The sequence below is a fragment of the Sorex araneus genome, chromosome 3 (assembly GCF_027595985.1).
Source record: "Sorex araneus isolate mSorAra2 chromosome 3, mSorAra2.pri, whole genome shotgun sequence".
Lineage (NCBI taxonomy): Eukaryota > Metazoa > Chordata > Mammalia > Eulipotyphla > Soricidae > Sorex > Sorex araneus.
In genome coordinates this window covers 86,371,103-86,392,424 of record NC_073304.1, presented here as the reverse complement: position 1 = coordinate 86,392,424, position 21,322 = coordinate 86,371,103, and the positions used below count along the sequence as shown (strand labels likewise).

Here is a 21,322-nt window from a genome sequence, read left to right as displayed (position 1 = left end):
GGCCAGTGGACCTTTCCTGTTCTTTTTTATTTCTTTTTTAATTTTCCTCTTACACTTTATACCCTTCCTGTTCTACAGGAGCCATCTCAGAGCCCAGATGTCTTTGTCCCTCTCAGGAGGCATAGTAAGGACTTTCAGTTTCTGTTTAAGAGTCAGTGTAGAGAGCCGGAGACCTGTACGGTAATTCGGGCGCTTGCCTCGAATGCAGTCAACTTGGGTTTGATCCCTTGCACCCTATAGGGTGTTCTGAGCTCCACCAGGAGTGATCCCTTAATGCAGAGTCAAAAATAAGCCTTGAGTACAGCCAGGTGTGGCTCAAAAACGAAAACAAAATCAAAGGATGGTCAGTCTAGAGCCCCAAAGGAGCCCTGAAGCTGTCAGAACCCAAGAGCCCTCCCCTTCCTGACCTCTGAGGGTCTGCAGGTGGGGCCACTTGGGCCGTGGCTGCAGGAAAGAAAGCTGGGTGTAGCTCTGGAGTGGCCCTGCCTGGCAGTGGGGAGGCAGGAGGCTGGCATTCCCAGCAGCCAACAAAGGCTTGTTGATCTTTGCCCCCCCTCCCCGCCACTCCCAGGGCCTCGGCCCTGCCTCCCACCTTCCCTTCAGGCCTCCGTGGCGCTTCACTTCCCTGCTCCCCAGGCCCCGACAGAAGGGCAGTTTTCCCCCCTGTTCCTTGTCCAGACCGATCCTTCATGCCGTCTTCAAGCCCTGCTGCCTGCACATCTCCTCAGCCAAACACGGAGGCCTCGAGTAAGAAGGTCCAGTGGGCTCCAGGGAGCAGGAGGCTCTCGTCCACAGACTCAGAGTCAAAGGCGCCCAGGGCTCGGAGACCCAGCCGGCTGACGGTGAAGTATGACCGAGGGCAGCTCCAGAGCTGGCTGGAGATGGAGCAGTGGGTGGACGCCCAAGTTCAGGAGCTCTTCCAGGTGGGTCCTGAGGAGGGCCCGGGTTGAGGGCTGGAGAGAGCTCCTGATCCCTGGAGAAGCAGGAGGCTGATGGGATAGAAAGTGGGTCCCTGCAGGGAAGCCCGGGTCAGTGGTCCAACTCGGGGCTCTGCTTCTGAGCATCTTCATCTCCTAGGGTGGCTCTTTTGATTTCTGAGGTATAAAGTTAGGCTACCGATATCTGTTTCCTCACCTTTAACTGGCTTTTCCTTTTGTGAAGGGGGCTGTCTGGCCCCTGGTAAGACTTTTTAAAAATTATTATTATTTGGGGCTACACCCAGCGGGTAGGGTGTTTGCCTTGCATGCGGCCGACCCGGGTTGATTCCCAGCATCCCATATGGTCCCCTGAGCCCCGCCAGGGGTAATTCCTGAGTGCAGAGCCAGGAGTAACCCTGTGCATCACCGGGTGTGATCCAAAAAGCAAAAAAAAAAAAAATATTATTATTTATATTTTTTATTTGGGACCCACACCTGTCAGAGTTCTAACTTACCCCTGGCACTGTACTCAGGAATCACTCCTGCTGGGGCTCACAGAGCCTAATGGGTGCCGGGGATTGAACCCAGTCAGTTATGTGCAAAACAAACACCCTATCTGCTGGCCCCTATTTTTTATTTTTAGACTTTGGTCTTTATTTGCTCTCATCTTGAATTAATTATACAATAACAATCAGTCATGTATGTGTAGCTTCACTTTAAGTAACAACTAGATAGGAGTAAAAGTTCAGTTCTGAGGGGCTGGAGCGATAGCACAGCGGGTAGGGCATTTGCCTTGCACGCGGCCGACCCAGGTTCGATTCCCAGCATCCCATATGGTCCCCTGAGCACCGCCAGATGTGACCCAAAAAGAAAAAGAAAAGTCCAGTTCTGAGCCTGAGAGATAGGACAGTGGGTAGAGCACTTGTCTTGCATTAGAGCTGACTTCAGTTTAATCCCTGGCATCACATATGATCCTTCGAGCACCACCAAGAGTGAGTCCTGAGCACAGATCCAGGAAGAAGCCCTGAGCACAGACAGATATAGCCCAATCCTCCTCCCTAAAAATGATTAGTTCCCCAGTCATACATACTTAGTCACATTTCAAAAACCCAGAAGCTCCATGTGGCTAGTGGCTGTCATAGTGTCAGAGCAAACACAGAGCATTCCCATGTCCAGTGCTGGGTGTGAGTGCCAAGTTAAGCAGAGGAGGGTGCTGGCCAAGCGATGGCCAGGAAGAGGACCGTCTCCGTGAATGCTCACTGCCAGAGCCACCTTGCTGAGACCTCAACCAATTAGACTTAACACTTTGAGCACTTAGCCATGTGCTGAGCACTGGATGTAAGGTCTCATCTAGCCCTCCTGCAATTTCATCCAGTGGTTTCTGTTCACCTGTGGAGGAAGTGGATGCTGAGAGATGCTGAATTCACCCTCCCTCCCGCAGGTAATGGAGGGCCCTGGGGTGGGAGCTGAGCTCTGCCTTCAGCAATAAGTGAGAATCCACACCTGAAGTGTTAACAACAACAGCAATAGTGACAACAACAAAATGTCCAGCCCCAGCTCCCCCCACAACTGAATTTTTTTAAATTACTAAAAAATAATTTACCTGGGGCTGGAGCGATAGCACAGCGGGTAGGGCGTTTGCCTTGCACGCGACCGACCCGGGTTCGATTCCCAGCATCCCATATGGTCCCCTGAGCACCGCCAGGGATAATTCCTGAGTGCAGAGCCAGGAGTAACCCCTGTGCAGAGCCAGGTGTGACCCAAAAAGAAAAAAAAAAAAATTTACCTAATTGAGGGGGTGGTACTCCTGGCAGTGCTCAGGGATTGCTCCTGGCTCTGCGTTCAGGAGGGATCATGCAGTGCTGGGGATGGAACCAGGCCTCCTGAACACACAGCAGGTACGCCAGCCTGCTGAGCCATTTCCTAGCCCCCCACCACTGAATTTCAGTCTCGGAAATTTAGGAGCCTGGGGGGTGTGAGGGGGCTGAGAGGCAGCTCAGCAGGTTTTGTGCTTGCTTTATGTATGCAGTGATCCCGTGTCTCCTGGTCTCCTGGCAAATTGCTGGGAGCTAGCCCTGAGAAACCTGGAGTGTGGTCTACAAGCCAACCAACCCAGTGCCCCCAAAAGCAAGAAACTCAAGAGTTGTGCATGAATTTAAGTGTATCCTATTTCCTCTGAAATAAACTAAGGAAATAAAGTCCAAAACTTCAAAACAGAGTCCAGCTGGAGAGTTGGGCCAGGCACTGTTTTTTTTTTTGTTTGTTTGTTTTTGTTTTTTTTAAATTGAATCACTGTGAGATACAGTTACAAAGTTGTTCCGGATTGGGTTTCAGTCATGCAATGTTTGTTCAGCACCCTTCCTTTCACCAGTGCACATTTCCCACCTTCCCACCACCAATGTGCCAGGATTTTCTCCCACCACCCCCAGCACTTCTCTCCATCCATCTCTCTCTCTCTCCCTCTCTCTCCTTTTCTCCCTCTCCCTTCCCCCTCCCTCTCCCTCTCTCTCTCTCTCTCTCTCCCTCTATCCCTCCTTCCCTCCCTCCCCCCTTCTCTCTCTCTCTCTCCCTCTCTCTCCCTCTATCCCTCCTTCCCTCCCTCCCCCCTTCTCTCTCTCTCTCCCTCTCTCTCCCTCTATTCCTCCTTCCCTCCCTCCCCCCTTCTCTCTCTCTCTCTCTCTCTCCCTCTCTCTCCCTCCTTCCCTCCCTCCCCCCTTCTCTCTCTCTCCCTCTCCCTCCCTCCTTCCCTCCCTCCCCCCTTCTCTCTCTCTCTCCCTCTCTCTCCCTCTATCCCTCCTTCCCTCCCTCCCCCCTTCTCTCTCTCTCTCTCTCTCCCTCTCTCTCCCTCCTTCCCTCCCTCCCCCCTTCTCTCTCTCTCTCCCTCTCCCTCCCTCCTTCCCTCCCTCCCCCCCTCTCTCTCTTTCTCTCTCTCTCTCTCTCTTCTCTGAGCACTGGTGATTTCTGATAAGCTCTGCCTAGGATCGGAGTACACAAGGCAGGTGCCATCTTTTCTTCAGGGCAGCTAGTCTGATTTACATTTAGAGAAATGTGTGGCTTGGGCTGTTCAGTGGCACTTCCTGAAGCATGGCTGAGTTTGGTGTGGGGTTGCCACATCTCCTGCAGTAGTTTGGGCCTGGGTGGGGAGAGACTGAGGAGCTGGAGCTGAAGTGACACGTTTCTCGGTCTGTGGCTCACCCCCAGTGCCATTCACCCTCTGTATCTGTTTCAAGTGCTCATTTTGCCTGAAAAGTCCTATTTCAGACACTGCAGGGCAAAGTCTTTCTGATAGCCAACAACAACCTAAAGAAACTTCTTATGCAAGATCAAAGCAGGGGGGAATGTTGAATAATAATGAACTCATAACTTCAGAAAATAGGACATGGGGGAGGACCACTCCCAGGCAATGCCCGGAATAAAGAGCCTGCCCCACAGTTGCCATGGCAATTGTCCAAAGGTGCCTGGTGGCAGCTCCTCTCCCAATCTCTGTATTAGCAGGAAGCAGTTAAGCATTTGGGAATCTCAGGTGTCTGGTTATCTCGGGCAGGGATTAGGGTAGTCGGTCCTACCCATCTCCAGGATTCTTTCCTCTGTGCCCACCTCAGATGGCCCAGGGGGGCCCAGGGAGTGTTTCCAGGGACACAGCACTTTATGTGATAAAATCAGACTTGATGGGGCCTGATCGTCCTTTTTAGGCGGCCTCATCTCTTTCCTCTTACAGCGCAACATGGCTTGGATTCTTCATTTTATTTTATTTTATTTATTTATTTTTGCTTTTTTGGGTCACACTCGGTGATGCACAGGGGTTACTCCTGGCTCTGCACTCAGGAATTACCACAGGCAATGCTCAGGGGACCATATGGGATGCTGGGAATTGAACCCAGGTTGACCACATGCAAGGCAAACGCCCTACCCGCTGTGCTATTGCTCCAGCCCTTTATTTTATTATTTTTTTTTATTTTGGAGCCACGCCTGGCAATGCTCAGAGATCACTCCTGGTTCTGACTCAAGGATTACTCCTGGCAGAGCTCAGGGGACCACAGGAAACACTAGGGATCAAATCTAGGTAGGCAGTGTGCAAGGCAAACGCCCTTTCTCCTATACTATCACTCTGGCCGTTGACTTGGCTTCTTCTTTCTTTCTTTTCATTTCTTTTTTTTGGGTTTTGGATTTTGGGTCACACCTGGTGATGCTCAGGGGTTAGTCCTGGCTTTGCTCTCAGGAATCACTCCTGGAGATGCTGGGGGACTATATGGGATGCTGGGTATTGAACTTGAACCTGGATCAGCCATATGCAAAGCAAATGCCCTACCCACTATATTATCATTCTGGCCCCTGGCTTGACTTCTTTGGAGGCTACCAGCAGGGTCCCACCGTGCACCCAGACATGGGACCTGGAGCTCCTATAGTTCAGGGGTTGGGGTGGATTTGGCTTCTAAGCAAGAACTTAAACACTCACACATTTCTCCTGTTTTACTTTATTAATTTATTTATTTATTTGCCTTTTGGGGTCACACCCAATGATGATCAGGGGTTACTTCTAGCTCTGCATTCAAGAATTACTCCTGGCGGTGCTTGGGGACCATACGGGATGTTGGGGATTGAGTTAGGGCCAGCCATGTGCAAAGCCCTATCCACTGTGCTATTGCTCTGGCCTCTCTCCTGTTTTAGAGACATTCACTGAACAACATGTTCTGCTCATCCCAGTTGCCATCTTCTAGTTCATATTTTCTGATTTTATTTTGTTTTTTGGGTCACAACTCCAGTACTCAAGGTGTACTGACATGTTTGGGGGGAATAAGGATCTTTGGGGCCACCCCCCACCACCAGGTGCATGGTGGAGCTTTCTTGCTTCTGTGCTTTGTGGGTCACTCCTGGATGTGCCTATGGGACCATGTAGCGGCAGGGATCAAACCAGGGTAAGCCACATGCAAGGCAACTACCTTAATCCCTATCTGTCTCTCCTGCCCCTGATGTGTTGGCATTTGAGGAAACAATCTATTGATTCAAAGGGTTGGAGCACATGCCTTATATGTGGGGGCCCGAGAGTTGATTTCTAACATCTCATGGTCCCCTAAGTACCATCAGAAATGACTGTTGAGTTGACAGCCAGGAGTAGGCCCTAAGCATAGCTAGATATCACTCAAATTCCAAAAAAAAAATTAAAAATTGTATTGATGCTTGAGAGATGGATCAGTAGGCTAGAGTTCTAGGCAGGAGGCCCAGGATTGATCCTTGGCACCACAGGGACCCCTCAGCCTAACTAGGTACTCCCCAAAAAACTTTAGTCAATGAACATACTGCATATCCTCAAAAAGTGTTCCTTTGTTATAATAACAAAAGCAATCTCAGCTAAGAGATTGCCCAGCAGTGCTTCAGGGTTGCTCCTGGGTGAGCACGTGGTAGACTCCCAGGCTTGTCTTATTTCCCTTCTTCCTCCTCAGGTGTCCTGGACTACCTGCTACCTAGTGGCTGAAAGCACTGTTCCCATACTTTGTCCAGTTTTCTAATTACTTATGTTGAGAGAACACATCTTGTCTTCATTAACTTTATTATGAGTGCAGGCATAAAGATCTGATCGATTCTTTTTTGTTTTTGCTTTGGGACCACATCCAGGAGTGCTCAGGGGACTCCTGACTCTGTGCTCAGGGATCATTTCTGGTGGGGCTCAGGAGACCATATGGAATGCTGGGTATTGAACCCTGGTTGGCTGTATACAAAGCAAGTGCTCTCCCTACTGTACTATTGCTTTGGCCCAATTCTCGGTCAGCTCTTCTTAGTTGCTGTCAGGGGACCATATGGGATGCTGGGAATCGAACCCGGGTCTGCCGCGTGCAAGGCAAATGTCCTACCCGCTGTGCCATTGCTCCAGCCCCTACTTTCTTTTTCTTTCTTTTTTTTTTTGCTTTTTGGGTCACACCCAGTGATGCACAGGGGTTACTTCTGGCTCTGCACTCAGGAGTTACTCCCGGCAGTGCTCAGAGAACCATAATGGGATGCTGGGAATTGAACCCAGGTCGGCCACGTGCAAGGCAAACGTCCTACCTGCTGTGTGATTGCTCCAGTCCCTGTTTTTACTTTCCATATTCTTCATGAGGCCGTAAGTTTTCAGGGTTAGGCATGTGTCTCTCTTGTTGTTTTGTCCTCAGCACTCATTACAAAGTGGGACAACTGGGTCAGAGCAATAGCACAGTGGGTAGGGTACTTTCAATAGGAAACTACCCAGGTTCAATCCACTGCACCACCCATGGTCCCCCGAGCCTACCAGGAGTGATCCCTGAACACAGGGTCAGGAGTAAGTCCTGAGCATCACCGCATTGGCCACCTCAAAAACACAACAAAGCAAAACAAAGTAAACACCCCAAAGACAATCTGAGACACATTGCATGCCCTCTGTATACACGTACGTTTGATTCCCAGCAATCCCTCCTTGCCCCCTCCTTGCAAGTGTGATCCTGGAAGCATTGGCATTTGAGATCCCTCAAACTGTATAAAGTGTATAGCCCCCTGCCAAGTACTGCCACTAAGTGTTTGAGTACTGCAACCAAGTGTGTGTGAGATCCCCTGCACCTAGCAGCACACTTCTCATCACAATAGCAATAAGGGGAGGAAAAAATATAAATAAATACTTGGGGCTGAGAGACTGTACTGGAGGTAAGGCACTAACCTTGCATGCAGCAGCTTTGTCTAACCCTTATTTGATCCCCATATTTGGTTGCCTGAGAACTGCTAGGAGTCACTGTGTGAGGCCCTGCACACACACACACACACACACACACACACACACACACACATCTATATGATTATCAGATGCTAAATCAGATTAACTAAAACAAAGGAAGTTTAAAGGACCAGAGAGATAGTATAAAGAGTTAAGACACTTGCCTTGCACATGGCTTATCCTGGTTCAATCACTAGCAACACATAAGGACTTCAAGCCCTACTAGGAGTGATCCCTGAGCACAGAGCCAGCTGTAAGCCCTGAACACTGCCAGGTATGGTCCAAACACTGGGGCAGGAGGTAGGGGAACGAAGTCTAAAGCTTAGGGATTTAGAAAAGACTTATTCAGAAATTTCACACATTTATTTGTGATTTAATTTTTGCAGTGCTGGGGATGGAACACAGACCCTCACACATGCAAGGAATACACTCTGCCACTGAGCCACATTCCAAGCTCTTAATCTCTTCTTGAAAGGTATGGAACAGGGCCTGAGCAGTAGTACAGCAGGTAAGGCATTTGCCTTGCACATAGCCAACTCAGGTTCAATCTCTGACATCCCATACGGTCCCCCAAGCTCCGCCAGGAGTGAGCCCTGGTGCAGAGCTAGGAATAACCCCTGAGCATTGCCAGGTGTGACCCCCCAAAAAAGCCTCCCAAAAATAAAAAGGTATGGAAGGACTTTTTTTTTTTTTTTTAGGGTTATACTTGGCAATGCTCAGGGGTTACTCCTGGCTTTGCACTCAGTAATTACTTCTGGTGATGCTCCGGGGACCACATGGGATGCTGGAGATCAAACCCAGGTCAGCTTTGTATAAAGCAAGCGACTGACCTGCTGTACTACTCTCCAACCCCCCCAAATTTTTAACTGTTCTTTTTTTCTGTTTTGATTTGGGGGGCATACCTGCTGTGCTCAGGGCTTATTCCTGGCTCTGTGCTCAGGAATCGCTCCTGGTGGGGTATGGGGGACCACATGGTGACATGGATGAAAACTGAGTCAATTGTATGTAAGGGAAGAATCTTACCTGCTGTGCTATTTCTCTAGAACCTTTTGATTTTTTTCACTGAATTGATACTTACACAAATGAGACAGAAGCACCATGTCCCTCAGCACAAATCAATAAAGTGGACCCAACCTATATCAGTTCTTTCCTGTTATTTCCATTTGAGAAGGCCCTTGATAAAGTAATCAAAGGTTATTGGTTTAGGAGCGATAATACAGTGGTTAGGGCGTTTGCCTTGCATGCGGCCAATCTGGGTTCCCATATGGTCCCGTAAGCACTCTGCCATGAGTGCAGGAGTGACTCCTGGGCATTGCTGGGTGTGACTCCCCAAAAACAAGCAAAAAAATATCATTGGTTTATTAAATCTTGACTTTACATTTTGTTTATTTGTTTGGGGGCCACACCTGACAGTGTTCAGGGCATAGTCCTAGCTCTGAATTCAGGAATCATTCTTTTTTTTTTTTTTTTTTTTTTGGTTTTTGGGCCACACCCGGCAATGCACAGGGGTTACTCCTGGCTCTGCACTCAGGAATTACTCCTGGCGGTGCTCAGGGGACCATATGGGATGCTGGGATTTGAACCTGGGTTGACCGTGTGCAAGGCAAATGCCCTACCCGCTGTGCTATCGCTCCAGCCCCTCAGGAATCATTCTTGATGGGCTCAGGGGACTATATGAGGTGCTGGGGATAGAACCCAGGTCAGCCTCCTGTAAGGCAAGCCCTACACATTGTAGTGTTTCTTCAGCCACAACCACTGATCTTTAATGTCTTTATAGCTTGCCTTTTCCAGAATGTGAAATAGCTGCAATCACTTAGTAATACACATTAAATCCTTGGGATTAGTCCTGGCTCTGTGTTCAGGGATCACTAGTGATAGTGTCCAGACAACCCATTGTGCTATCTCTCCTTTGTTTTTTCTTTTTTATAAAGGGACTATTCCTGGTGGTTCTCAGAGATATCACTTAGCAAAGAAGGGGCATGAGGGGTTGTGTAATGCCCAGGGCCAAACTCAGGGCCTCATACATGAGTGTCATGTGCTCTACCACTTGAACCTCTCTATCTTTTTTTTTTTTTTTTAAGAAAAGAAACTCCACACACAGCATTTCTCAGGGGCTACTCCAAGCTCAGTATGTGTGGGGTCACTCCTGAAAGTGCCAGAGGACCATGGATGCCGTGGCCCTGGGGGTCTGGGGAAGCTTACTGGGGAGGCATATAGGGTCTAAAAGGAGGCTTGGTTTGTGTCCTTTCCCTCCCCACAACCATAGGACGCTGTGCCCGGGGCAGAGCAGGATATGGTGGTGTGCGCTGGGGATTGAACTCAGCCCTCCCAAGTGCAAAGCATGTATTCAGCCTTTTGGATTCTCTCTGGCCCCTTAAACAGGATTTTAATTATTATTTTTTATTCTTTTGGTTTTTGGACCACATCCAGTGGTGTTCAAGGCTTACTGCTGCTCTGTGCTCTGGGATGACTCCTGGCAGTGCTTGGGGCGTGGGGGATGGAACCTGGATCCGCTGTGTACAAGGCAATATCCTACTCGCTGTACTATTTCTCCAGCTCTAAACATGCTTTTTAAAGATCCTTAGCCCTGTTTCAGGAGCAGACAGTGGGTTTTGAATAACTGTTGATTAGATCAATTAATGACTTTTTTCTTTTGGCTTACAAATAAAGGTTTAATGAGATAACATTGGTTTGTAACATTATATATGTAATAGATGTACAGTATATCACTGTATCACTGTCATCCATTGCTCATCAATTTGCTCAAGTAGGCACCAGTAACGTCTTCATTGTGAGACTTGTTGTTACTGTTTATGGCATACCGAATACGCCATGGGTAGCTTGCCAGGCTCTGCCATGTGGGTGAGATACTCTCGGTAGCTTGCCAGGCTCTCTGAGAGGGGCGGAGGAATCAAACCCAGGTCAGCTGCATGCAAGGCAAACACCCTACCTGCTGCGCTATGGCTCCAGCTCTGTACAGTATACATATATATATTTTTTAATTTAAAAATTATTTAAATTTAACTTTTTTATTGAATCACTGTGAGATAGACCATGACAAAGCTGTTCATGGTTGGATTTCAGTCATACATTATTCCAACATCCATCCCTCCACCAGTGTACACTTCCCAGCACCAGTGTCCCCAGCTTCCCTCCCATCACCCCCGATCCCCCACCCTGAATGACCACTTTGAGTAGGATGAAGAGAGGAACTGAATATGGGAAGGACCATGGGAGACAGCTGACCCCTGGCAGTGTCTTCAGATTAGTACCTGACCAAGCCCCCCTGAGTCTCATTTCCCAAACAGGATCAACCGGCCCTTACTGAGCCTGAGATTGACCTGGAGGTGCTAATGGACCTACCGACAGAGGAGCAGAAGACTTGGCTACAGGTAGGAAAGGGAACTGGATTGCAGTCCGGGGGTTGGGGGACGGAGAGTGGAACTGGGTTAAGCTCTGAGTCCTTGGGTGGAGTGGGGGTGAGCCAATTGTGAGGGGACAATTTCTGGGACACTGAGTGGGGGCTTGTGAAAAAGTGCTGTGGTTCAGGGACCCTCTACCCTGTTTCCTATCCAGGATATTCTCCGAGACAGTCCCCGCCCCACAGAGGTAAGGGATGCTATGGCTCTGGGGCCCTGGGGAGGCTTACCAGGGAGACAGGTAGTGTCTGAAGGGAGGCTTGGTCTGGGTCCTACCCCTTCTCACACCTATAAGGAGCTGTGTCTGGGGCAGAGCAGGACAGTGTGGGGGTGCGTATGGCCCTATGCCTTGAGTTCATTTGTTTTTTTCTCTCAGACTTTTATCTCTGAGCTGCTCAGCCAACTCAAGAAACTCCGGAGACTCAGTCGGCCTCAGAAATAAACCTGTGACACACCTTCGGCAGCCTCAGGCCTCCTGTGCGCCTCTGGACCCAGGCCCAACAGGATGGCAGTTCTTCGGGACAAAGAATGTGGAGGATGAAGAGGGACATTTGACCAGCCCAGTGTATGCGCTAGTTTCTATCAGCTGGACTTTCTGGAACTGATTGTGGCTATTCCCCTATGCTTTTCTTGACAACCAAGTGGATAAAAACCTTTAGGAGCCTTGGCTGAATGAAGTGTGAAGTATATCTATGTTGAGGGATAGGGGTGTGTGCAGGGGTGATGAGTGGGGAGTGATACTCTCAGAGGTAAGCAAGTAACTAGGCTCTATCCACACGTCATCCACTCATCCTCCCACCTACCAACTCATTCTTGCCTTTTTTTTTTAGGGGGGGTTACACCCTGCGATGCACAGGGGTTACTCCTGGCTCTGCACTCAGGAATAACTCCTGGAGGTGCTTGGGGGACCATGTGGGATGCTGGGAATCGAACCTGGGTTGGCCACTCTGCTATTGCTCCAGCTCCCCAACTCATTCTTCTACCCATTAATCCACCCACATACCTATCCATCCTTTTATCCATTCACTATCCCATATATCAGCTCTTCTTGTTTTGGGGCCACACCTGGTGGTGCTCAGGGATCATCCTAGCTCTGTAAAACCTGGGGTCACTCACGGCTGGACACAGGAGACCATATGGGGCACCGGGCATCGAACCTGGTTTGGCTGCTTGCAAGGCAACTGCCCTACCCAATATATTATCACTCGGCCCCCCCATCCATTCATTCATCATCCATCCATCTATCCATCTATCTATTCATCCATCCATCCATCCATCCATTCATCCCAATCTTCAGAAATTTAAAGTTCAACACAAAAGCCCATCTGGCAAAAACATTGTGAAGCCCAGAGGAGAGGATAATGGGAAAAAAATGGTGTGGACTTTGGGACATCAGAGGGACTATTCCCTCCTACATCCCTAAATTTACACCCCTAAATCATATAGGTGGCCTCAAGCCAATGACTTTCTTGAGCTGGATCTTGCCAGAGGCAGGAAAAGAAATAGCAGGAGCTAAGCAGAGATGTTTAAAGAGCAGAACTGCAGGGCAGGGAGTAAGTGCTGCATACAGGCCTTGGGTCTGAGCCAACGTGCTTTATTGTATACACTAAGTGCCAAGGAAGAGCCCTGGATGCTTCAGCCTGGCTTTGCAGATTTAGTCTAGTCTTTCTCCTTCATGCTTCTCACTCCAGTTTGGACTTCAAAGCTGGAGAGTTCCCAACTTCATCCTTCCATCAGTTCCTCTGGACGCTGTCTAGAACGGAGGCTCTTTCTGTCCCGGGACAGTGAGGTTGGGGAAAGGGCATGCGCAGTCCGGCCTGCCCTGCTCTCATGAGTCCCTGTGGCCGGGTCAGAGATGGGCACTCCAGTGCAAAGAACTGCTCTCCAGGGAGTCCTCAGTGCTCTCGCCTGGCACGTGGGGGGCAGTAGGTTGATGTCTGATGCTCCTTAAGATCAAAGTCATCATGGGCTTCCCTGGGGAGCAGAGGACATGGGTCAGGCACTCCACGAGGTCTGCTGACTCCCCCAGCCCCCTGGAGCGCCCGCACGGCACCCACCGGAAGCAGCGGTCACAGTAGAGGTCTCCGTCACAGCCGCGACAGCGCAGCGTGGCGTCCTCGTTACAGATGCAGCACCAGGGGAGCTCTTCCTCCTCCTCCTCCTCCTCCTCCTCCTCCTCCTCCTCCTTGGCCTGGGCCTTGGGGACCAGAGAAGAATCGGGGGGAAGGTAGCCATGAGTTTGGGGGCACGGATGCAGGAAACAGTTTGTGGCTGGGAAGACACGGAGGCCTGGGGGTGGGGTTTCTCTCACCTCAGCCCGTGGCCTGCAGGATGGGGCTCGGGGTGGCACAGCTGAATCCTGGGGGATATTGAAGCCACTTGCCTCATCCAGGGCAGCTTCCTCGGTGAGCTGTGGATGGGAGGGAGAGCTACAGCGCCCAGCTCCCGGTCCAGGCCCCACCCCAAGATTGCTCAAATCATCTGCCTTTGGCTGTGCCTCCTAATTCCCCAGTGCAGGGGTGAGGAGGGGCGAGTCAGGGACAGGGGTGTGTGTGGGGGGGCCCACATTACAGGAGCTGCTGAGTGACTGGTCCTCCAGCCCAGAGTGGAGGCAGGGTTGGGGATGCAGACAAAGCTGAGGTCATGTGGACCCACCTGGCGCAGGAGTCTCTGGACGGCTGTCTCCTCGTCCTCGTCATCACTGTCGGGGAAGTAGTCCTGGAGCGTCACTGAGGAGGGAGAGAGAAGCAGGGACGGGTGGGGAGCGTGGAGGAAGTCACATTCTCACCGCTGGGACCTGGCCCAGACCTGCTCTCCCTGCCCCACCTTGGCAGCAGAGACCTTAAGAAAAGCAGGTCCCCTGCCCTGGCTGGCTGCTGCTTATGCACCGTCCTGTCACCATCCTCCTGGCACCAGCCCGAACTCCAGGGACCCCCAGGCGCTGGGGCACCCCGTGCTTCATTCGGTCCTATCTGCGAGTGCAGTCATTTTGCAGAGCTTGGTCTCGGGGGTACAGCGGCCTTGTCCTAAGCCCTTACCTTTTTCAGGGTCCCGTCCCTGTAGCACAGCCAGTCGCTTGGCCAGGGCCAGGGTCCGCTCCTGCCTCGTCTTCTCCTCCCTCAGCTCGACGGCTGCCTCGGCCAGCAGTCTGCTCTTCTCCTCCTCCAGGGACCAGCTGCTGCTCCCGGGGCCATCCTGGCTGCGGGCCTTCTGTGGAGAGGCAGCTGGAAGGAGCAATGCAGTCAGGGAGGTAGAGACACCCGAGAGCTCTCCCCAGGAGTTCCCCAACTTGTGTGCATTAGAGACCATTGGCAATGTGTTCAGCACCAGCTCCTGCAGCTTCTACAGCAAGTGAAAGCATCATTTCTGAGGCCTGAGTGATAGTACGGCGGGGAGGGCATGTGCCTTGCATGCGGCTGACTTGGGTTCCATCCCTGGCACCCCATATGGTCCCCTGCCAGGAGTAAGCCCTGAGCACCACCAGGTATGCCCCCCCCCAAAAAAAAAAAGGGACTCTCAACTTGTCTTATCACCTAACTGCTCCTCAAGCTCCAGAACTACTTGGCCTCATCATTTCTCAACCACAGACAACAACAGCACCTGACAGGTTTATAAAGCATAGGCAGGGAGTCAGGGTGTCTCCGAGGCAGACTGGCTCTGCTGACACTGGCCAGGAGAGCAGCTGTGGGCACTGGCTTCTGCTCCCTAGAGGACCCTCTGAGTCATGCATGACAACCAAAGAGTCCCCAGGCACTCCCCAACAGGCCATGACTCATCCCTGTTTGGGGACCACTTCTCTGAGGTCTTGGGACAGAACTGTTTTTTTTGTTGTTTGTTTTTGGGCTACACCCGGCAATGCTCAGGGCTTACTCACAGCTCTTTGTTCAGAGATCACTCCTGGTGGGGCTCAGGGGACCCTTATGGGGAGCCAGGGATTGAACCCGGGGTTGGCCGGGTACAAGGCAAATACCCTGCTGGCTGGACCACAGCTCTGGAACTCAGCAGAACTATTCTTTTCTTTTTTCTTTTTGGGTTACACCCGGCGGTGCCTGGCTCTGCACTCAGGAATTACTCCTGGCGGTGCTCGGGGGACCATATGGGATGCTGGGAATCGAACCCGGGTCGGCCACGTGCAAGGCAAACGCCCTCCCTGCTGTGCTGTCACTCCAGCCCCAGAAGAACTATTCTTGATGTTCCACCCCATGGTCTGTGTCTGGGCTGTTCAAGACAGTTGCTAGGAGATAGATGTGGCTCCTTAGCACTTGAAATGTGGCTAAGACCACAGAAGAACCAAAGAATCAATTTTTTTTTTCTTTTCGGGTCACACCTGGCGATGCTCAGGGGTTACTCCTGGCTTTGCACTCAGGAATTACTCCTAGTGGTGCTTGGGGGACCATATGGGATGCTGGGAATCAAACCCAGGTCGGCCTCATGCAAGGCAAACGCCCTACCCGCTGTGCTATCTCTCCAGCCCCCAAAGAATCAATTTCTTAAGATTCTAATTAAAGGGTTAAGGTACTTGCTTTGCAAGTGAGCAACACTGGTTTAATCCCCAGCACTATCTATGATCCCCCAACCATGGCTAGGAGTGATTCCTGAAAACAGAGTCAAGAGAACCACCAATTTCCATGATCCCAAACCAAACCCCACCCCACCCCCAATTAAATTAAATGTAAATTGCCTTCTTGTCTTTGTAACAGAGAACATTTTCTGAGCACTTCCTGTGAGCTGTGTAGGACCGATACATGCAGCTCACTATACCATCTCATTTACTTCGTAGTTTGCCTATCATTATTTGCATATCACTATACCATCTCATTTACCTCGTAGTTTGCCTATCAATATATGATAATAATATCATTTATTATTATTGTTGTTGTTTTGTTGTTGTTGTTGTTGGGCTGGAGCAATAGCACAGCGGTTGGGCTTTCGCCTTTCACCGTGGCCAACCCATGTTCGATTCCTCCGCCCCTCTCGGAGAGCCCAGCAAGCTACAGAGAGTATGGAGCCCGCACGGCAGAGCCTGGCAAGCTACCTGTGCGTATTGGACATGCCAAAAATAGTAACAATAAGTCTCTCAATGAGAGCCGTTACTGGTGCCTGCTCGAACAAATCGATGAGCAATGGGATGACAGTGATAAAGTGACTATTATTGTTATTTTTACTTTGTTTTGGGGCCATACCCGGCAGTGCTCAGGACTTACTTCTAGCTCTGCACTGAGGGGTCAATTCTGGTGAGCTCGGGGACCATATGGGATGCTGGGGATCAAACCTAGGTCGGTCGCATGCCAGGCAAATACCCTACCTGCTGTACTATTGTTCTGGTCCCATTGGGAGGGTTTTACCATCATCTCACAATGGAAAGCAGCATAACTTAGAAAGGTCAAGTCTCTTGCCCAGAGTCACAGAGCTAGTTAAGTGAGCTGTGCAACTTGGGGTTCACACTTACCACTATGTCATATTGGCTCCCGTGGAGAAGTAAACATAGTAAATGAGAACACTCAGAATGATTTTTTTTCCCTTATTGATAGTTACCTCCCACAGGGCGGGAGGCAGAGCCTCTCCCTCATGGGGAAAGAGGAGGGCCACGGCCCTGGGACAGTCCCGTAAGGGATTACCTGGGCCTCCTGGCTCCCAGCTCTGGTCAATGGCCACCTCAGCTCCCAGCTGAGTCAGCAGATCCTGTGCTTGCTGGGTCTGGGTTCTGGTGTCCGGTGGCTGATGGGCCTGTTCAGAGGAGACAAGGCCAGTGGGCAGCAGTGCAAGGTGGCTCGAAGGCATTCTCAGCACAGACACAGGGGCCTAATCTAGGGCGCATGTAATCGAGCAGGTCTGGCCATCCCCAGGAGCACTGTGGGGCCACTCTTTCCTCCCCACCCAATCCTGCTTGGCCCTGGCTCCCTGCCTGGCAACAGCCCGAGGATCAGGAGGTGGGCGTGGAAGGCCCTGCTGACTCCTGCAAGGCACATAAGTTCTGGGACTTCTGCTGGCTGTTGGCCCTCATGCCCTCCCAGGATTTCTGCTGGGTCTTTGGCCCTTGAGCCCTCCGGAGCTACCGCACTCACCGGCTGGGAGGCCTGTGCAGGTGGAGGTCTGCCCTGCAGGGCAGCGAGCCGCGCCTCCATCTCCTGGGTGGAAGGGATGGGACGCTGGGGTTCATCTCGCAGCGCGGCCAACCTGGCCTCTATCTCTGCTGATGAGGGCACTGACTCTGTGATTGATAGGGGCGGGCGGGGGGAACTTGTAAGGTCCTGCAGACCCCACCCCAGAGGCCAGGAGGCTATCAGCCCCAGTGCTTCTCACCCTCTTCCCGACCCTGGTCCCCTGCAGACCTTGCTTCCATCTTATGGGTTGCCCCCGCAGTCTTGTGCCATGGTCCCCCACTTAACGCAATTTTCACCAGCGGGAAACGCTGGCTTAGGCCACCACCCTGCCTGCCCCAACTCACTGGGCTTGTTCTCCTGGCGGAGCCGCGCAAGGCGCTCAGCAATAAGCTGGTCGGGGTGGCTTAGGCCCTTGTTTTGGGGTGCGCTGGGCTTCTGCTTGGCTTCCAAGGCTGCCATGCGCCTGGCAAGAGGAGATAGAGGCTTTGAAACAGCAGAAAAGAGGAGCCATTCACTGTTCTTCACTGCATCCCCTTTGGGCATCCCTGGAGACTTCTGAGGGACAAGCTTCTGTGGCCCTGCTTCCCAGCCCAGCTGGCCAGCCAGAGGGGCCAGCGAAAGGAGCACGGTAGATTCAAAGCCTTTCCTGGGGAAAGCTGATGAGCAACTTCTGAACCCATGAGGGCAGTTAGGAGCTCAGGCCTTGGGGTTCCTGGGGAAGAGTCTGAGGAGAATCCTGCTCTGTGCTCCCTGGTTCCCCGCCCACCACCATTCTGTTTCTTCAGCACTTACTTCTTATAGTTCTGAGGAGGTGACCATTTGGAGGTGTTGGGAGAAGATCCTCTATAGATGAGAAGTCTAGTGTCAGAACTACCGCCATGGGCCAGTGCACTCCGTCCCCTCTCCCACCCCCAGCTGACCCGGAGTCTCAGAGCACAAGGCCTCAAGGCTGGTCAGCTGCCGAATGCCATGCTCGGCTGAGCCCTCACCTGGTTAGGACCTCATGGCACTCCTTGCAGACTTTCTGTTGGGTATTGCCAGCCCGGGGCACCACAGCGCTGAAGTGAAGGCAGCCAGAACAGAAGGCCCGGCCACAATTCTTACAGCCGTACTACAAGAAACATGAAGGAGGGATCCACCTCGCACCCACCCCTGCAGGGTCCTTCCTGGAACTCGACAAATACACACAGAGAGAAGGCACCGTAGCTGTGAACAGCTGCAGCAAAGAGAGAGAGAAGAGCCTTAAGGCCTGGAGAGAGATGGGGGCGGTGGGTAGAGTGCCTCCGTCTGTCTTCTCTTATTCAAATCAAATAAAGCTTCATACAAAATTTCCAAGCTTTGAGGCCAGAGTGATGGCTCAACAGAACAAACATGTTTTTCATTCAGGAGGAATAAGATTCGATCCCCAACTCCCAGAACTGTATATGACACCCCCAAGCACCACCAGGAGCTACTACTAAGCACAGGACTAGAAGCACCCTCTGGCATGGCACCCCTCAAAAAAGAACTTCCAAGCCTTCTACCCTGTACTTATGTTTGTTTTTTGTTTTTGCTTTTTTGGGTCACATCTGGCAATGCTCAGGGGTTTCTCCTGGGTCTGCACTCAGCAGTTACCCCTGGCGGTGCTCAGGTGGCTGGGGATTAAACCGGGGTGAGCCACATGCAAGGCCAATGCCCTATCCATTGTACTATTGCTTTGGCCCTTTATCCTGTACTTAGTTATCCAGTAGTCCCACACAGGGAGGAAGAGAGGCCAATTTCCATGTTTTGGGTCAAGGACTCCAGCAAAGGAGAATAAAAGAGTGCAGAAGACTGGAGAAATGGTTTATGTGGATGCCCTAGATGCGCTGGGTGTGGCCCCCAAATAAAATAGAGTGTGCAGCAATAGCACGGCGGGTAGGGCATTTGCCTTGCATGCAGCCAACCCAGGTTCGATTCCTCCAGTCCTCTCGGAGAGCTTGGCAAGCTACCGAACCGAGAGTATCCTGCCTGCACGGCAGAGCCTGGGAAGCTATCAGTGGTGTATTCGATATGCCAAAAACAGTAACAAGTCTCACAATGGAGCTATTACTGGTGTCCACTCGAGCAAATCGATGAGCAATGGGAAGACAGTGACAGTGCTACAGAGTGTGCAAGGTCCATCCTTTCTCTGCTCTAGAAGAGAAGGGGGAGAGGGGAGGGAATGAAGGAGAGAGCTCTGGGTGGGATGAAAACAATAGGCTCCATTGATGAGGCACTTACTGTGTGCCAGGCGCTAACTCAACACTTAACAGTGATCACCTGATTTAATCCTTACAATGTGCACACATTACTTAACCACCACTATTTTTAATCTAACAGGGGGCTAGAGAAATTATATAACCTACCCCAAACCAGGGTCCCCCAGTGGGTATGACCACAGAGCTCAAGTCTAAACCCTCATTGCTCTAACTTCCAAGTCCAAATTTCCGTTTGTTTCTGTTCTGGGGCCATACCCAGAAGAGTTTGGGATTGTTCCAGAGACCATGGGATATCAGGGATCAAACTTAGGCCTCTTGAATTCAGTCTGTACTCCAGCCCACTAAGGTATCTCTTCAGCATCCACCTCCAAAATCCAAGTTTCTAGATTCTTTCTTCTTCACGTAGTGCCATTTATTCATCCTATCTGGTTCCCAATTCCTGTTCACAATTCAGACAGAGGAAGCCTGCAGTTTACTATCGGACCCTCTGGCGTGGGGTCTATGCTGAGGAAGAGGCACTTTGCCACGATGCCCTGGGAGCAGGAGGAAGGACAATATAATCTAACTAGAAAGGCCTGGAAGGGCCGACTGCGTGACGGCCAAGATCAGAGCAGAGAAACTGAGCACTAGGATGATGGAGCGTGGTCATAGGGTAGTGACTAGAGCCTGACAGCATGTGGGGGGAGGGATGGGAGGCGTGGGAGTGGGGCTGGACAAAGGTAAATAGTCCAATCCTGCACTTGGCTGACGGAAAAGCCTTGCAATCCAAGAACTACAGAAGCGCACTTTACAATTTTCAAGGAATTTGCAACTCCAGCACCTTCCTGGACTTTCACCCCTGTTGAGTTGAAAGAAACTATATTGGGTTGAATGGTTAGCTGCCCACTTTTGACTTTTGTAACCTCGCTTTGTTCTGCTTCTGTAACCATGCTTACGCCCTTGAGCTGTACATAACAATGCACTGTACCGAAGTCCTGTCACATACATCCTGCCATCTGTATGCCAGTCGGCTGATGATCACGTACGAGCCTAAAAGATAAGGGAACATCTGACCCGCTCACGGAAGGAGTTACTGAGAACGCAGAGCCTAGATAGTGACTCTGGTCCCACGGCTCCGCAGACAGTGACTCCGGACACAGTTACGTGACTGGCCCTGAGCGCAGATAGTGGTTCCGGACACGCGGAATCGGAGATAGTGGCTCCGGACGAGACTACGTGACTGGCCCTGAGGACTCAGATGCCATAAAAAGGCTGCCCTAACTAACGCAAGCTGCTGCATCCACCTGAGGTGCAGCCCCAGCATGTTGGTCTGAATAAACTTTTTCTCTTGCAAGAGTCTTCTCGACTATCCCGTCTCTCTCTCTTGCGGCTCCGGTCCCAACACCCCAATTCCCAAAGTGAGGGTGTGGCAGCTCAGAAATGGAAACTGAGCCCTAGTGACTTTATAAACCACATCACTAAAAGAGGGGATAAACCTCCACGTCTTCGGATTTTAAATCCCGAGCTTTTCTTTCTGCTCCGCATCTTCTCTGGCCCTCTATCCCCTAAGGAGAGAAGACTCGCCTCCTTTTTGAAGATGGTGAACTTGACAGCGCAGCCGTAGCACCGACTCTCCATCCCGGCTCCCCGCGCCGCGCTGCACGACCCACACAGAGCCGAGATCAAGCCCACCAGCTTGCGAGCCCCAAGAACCTTCACTCGGCCCACCCCTGTCACCCACCCCCACGCCCACCGATCGCGACCACCTACGGCCGCCTGTAAGGGAATCCCGACTCGCCGCCCTAGCTAGAGAGCGGGCGATGCCGGGAGCGAGGGATGCCGGGAGTTGTAGTTTTTTCCTCACGATCTGGCGCTTCCTTCCTCGAAGCTCGAGTCTGACGCAGAACACAATTCCCAGGGGGCAAAGCGCCACGGAGTTTTCCGGGCCCGACAAGCCCCGCGCGCT

The 21,322-nt window shown here is 51.4% G+C and overlaps 2 protein-coding genes across 3 annotated transcripts; one reads left to right on the top strand and one right to left on the bottom strand.

Annotated features, from left to right (window-relative positions):
* Positions 1–689: 689 nt before the first annotated feature.
* Positions 690–12,298, top strand: PPP1R14D (protein phosphatase 1 regulatory inhibitor subunit 14D). The gene is made up of 4 exons (XM_004609577.2): positions 690–923; positions 10,944–11,027; positions 11,212–11,244; positions 11,431–12,298. Exons 1-4 carry the CDS (start codon positions 690–692, stop codon positions 11,494–11,496), a joined length of 417 nt encoding a protein of 138 aa, XP_004609634.1. The 3' UTR covers positions 11,497–12,298.
* Positions 12,299–12,632: 334 nt separating this feature from the next.
* ZFYVE19 (zinc finger FYVE-type containing 19) lies at positions 12,633–21,075 on the bottom strand. Of its 2 annotated transcripts, XM_004609576.2 has the most exons (11): positions 20,941–21,075; positions 18,148–18,269; positions 17,951–18,001; positions 17,503–17,621; positions 17,120–17,265; positions 16,673–16,781; positions 14,093–14,278; positions 13,710–13,783; positions 13,366–13,464; positions 13,112–13,251; positions 12,633–13,028 (listed from the first exon to the last, which is right to left on the bottom strand). In XM_004609576.2, the coding sequence occupies exons 1-11, from the start codon at positions 20,992–20,994 to the stop codon at positions 12,950–12,952; spliced, it is 1,179 nt and encodes a 392-aa protein (XP_004609633.2). In that variant the 5' UTR covers positions 20,995–21,075; the 3' UTR covers positions 12,633–12,949. The 2 variants fall into 2 exon arrangements, with proteins under 2 accessions (XP_004609633.2, XP_054987913.1); XM_055131938.1 differs by lacking the exon at positions 18,148–18,269 and having other exon boundaries at positions 20,941–21,032.
* Between the last annotated feature and the right edge of the window lie 247 nt (positions 21,076–21,322).

Bases quoted from the DNA above. Each gene is read 5' to 3' on its own strand.
- PPP1R14D (XM_004609577.2), top strand. From the start codon at position 690: ATGCCGTCTTCAAGCCCTGCTGCCTGCACATCTCCTCAGCCAAACACG. The intron at 11,028-11,211 runs GTAGGAAAGGGA...TTTCCTATCCAG, and splicing joins AGCAGAAGACTTGGCTACAG to GATATTCTCCGAGACAGTCC. The intron at 11,245-11,430 runs GTAAGGGATGCT...TTTTTCTCTCAG, and splicing joins ACAGTCCCCGCCCCACAGAG to ACTTTTATCTCTGAGCTGCT.
- ZFYVE19 (XM_004609576.2), bottom strand. From the start codon at position 20,994: ATGGAGAGTCGGTGCTACGGCTGCGCTGTCAAGTTCACCATCTTCAAA. The intron at 17,622-17,950 runs GTAAGTGCTGAA...TCCTCTTGCCAG, and splicing joins CCTCCTCAGAACTATAAGAA to GCGCATGGCAGCCTTGGAAG. The intron at 13,784-14,092 runs GTAAGGGCTTAG...CTCCCTCCTCAG, and splicing joins GGGACGGGACCCTGAAAAAG to TGACGCTCCAGGACTACTTC.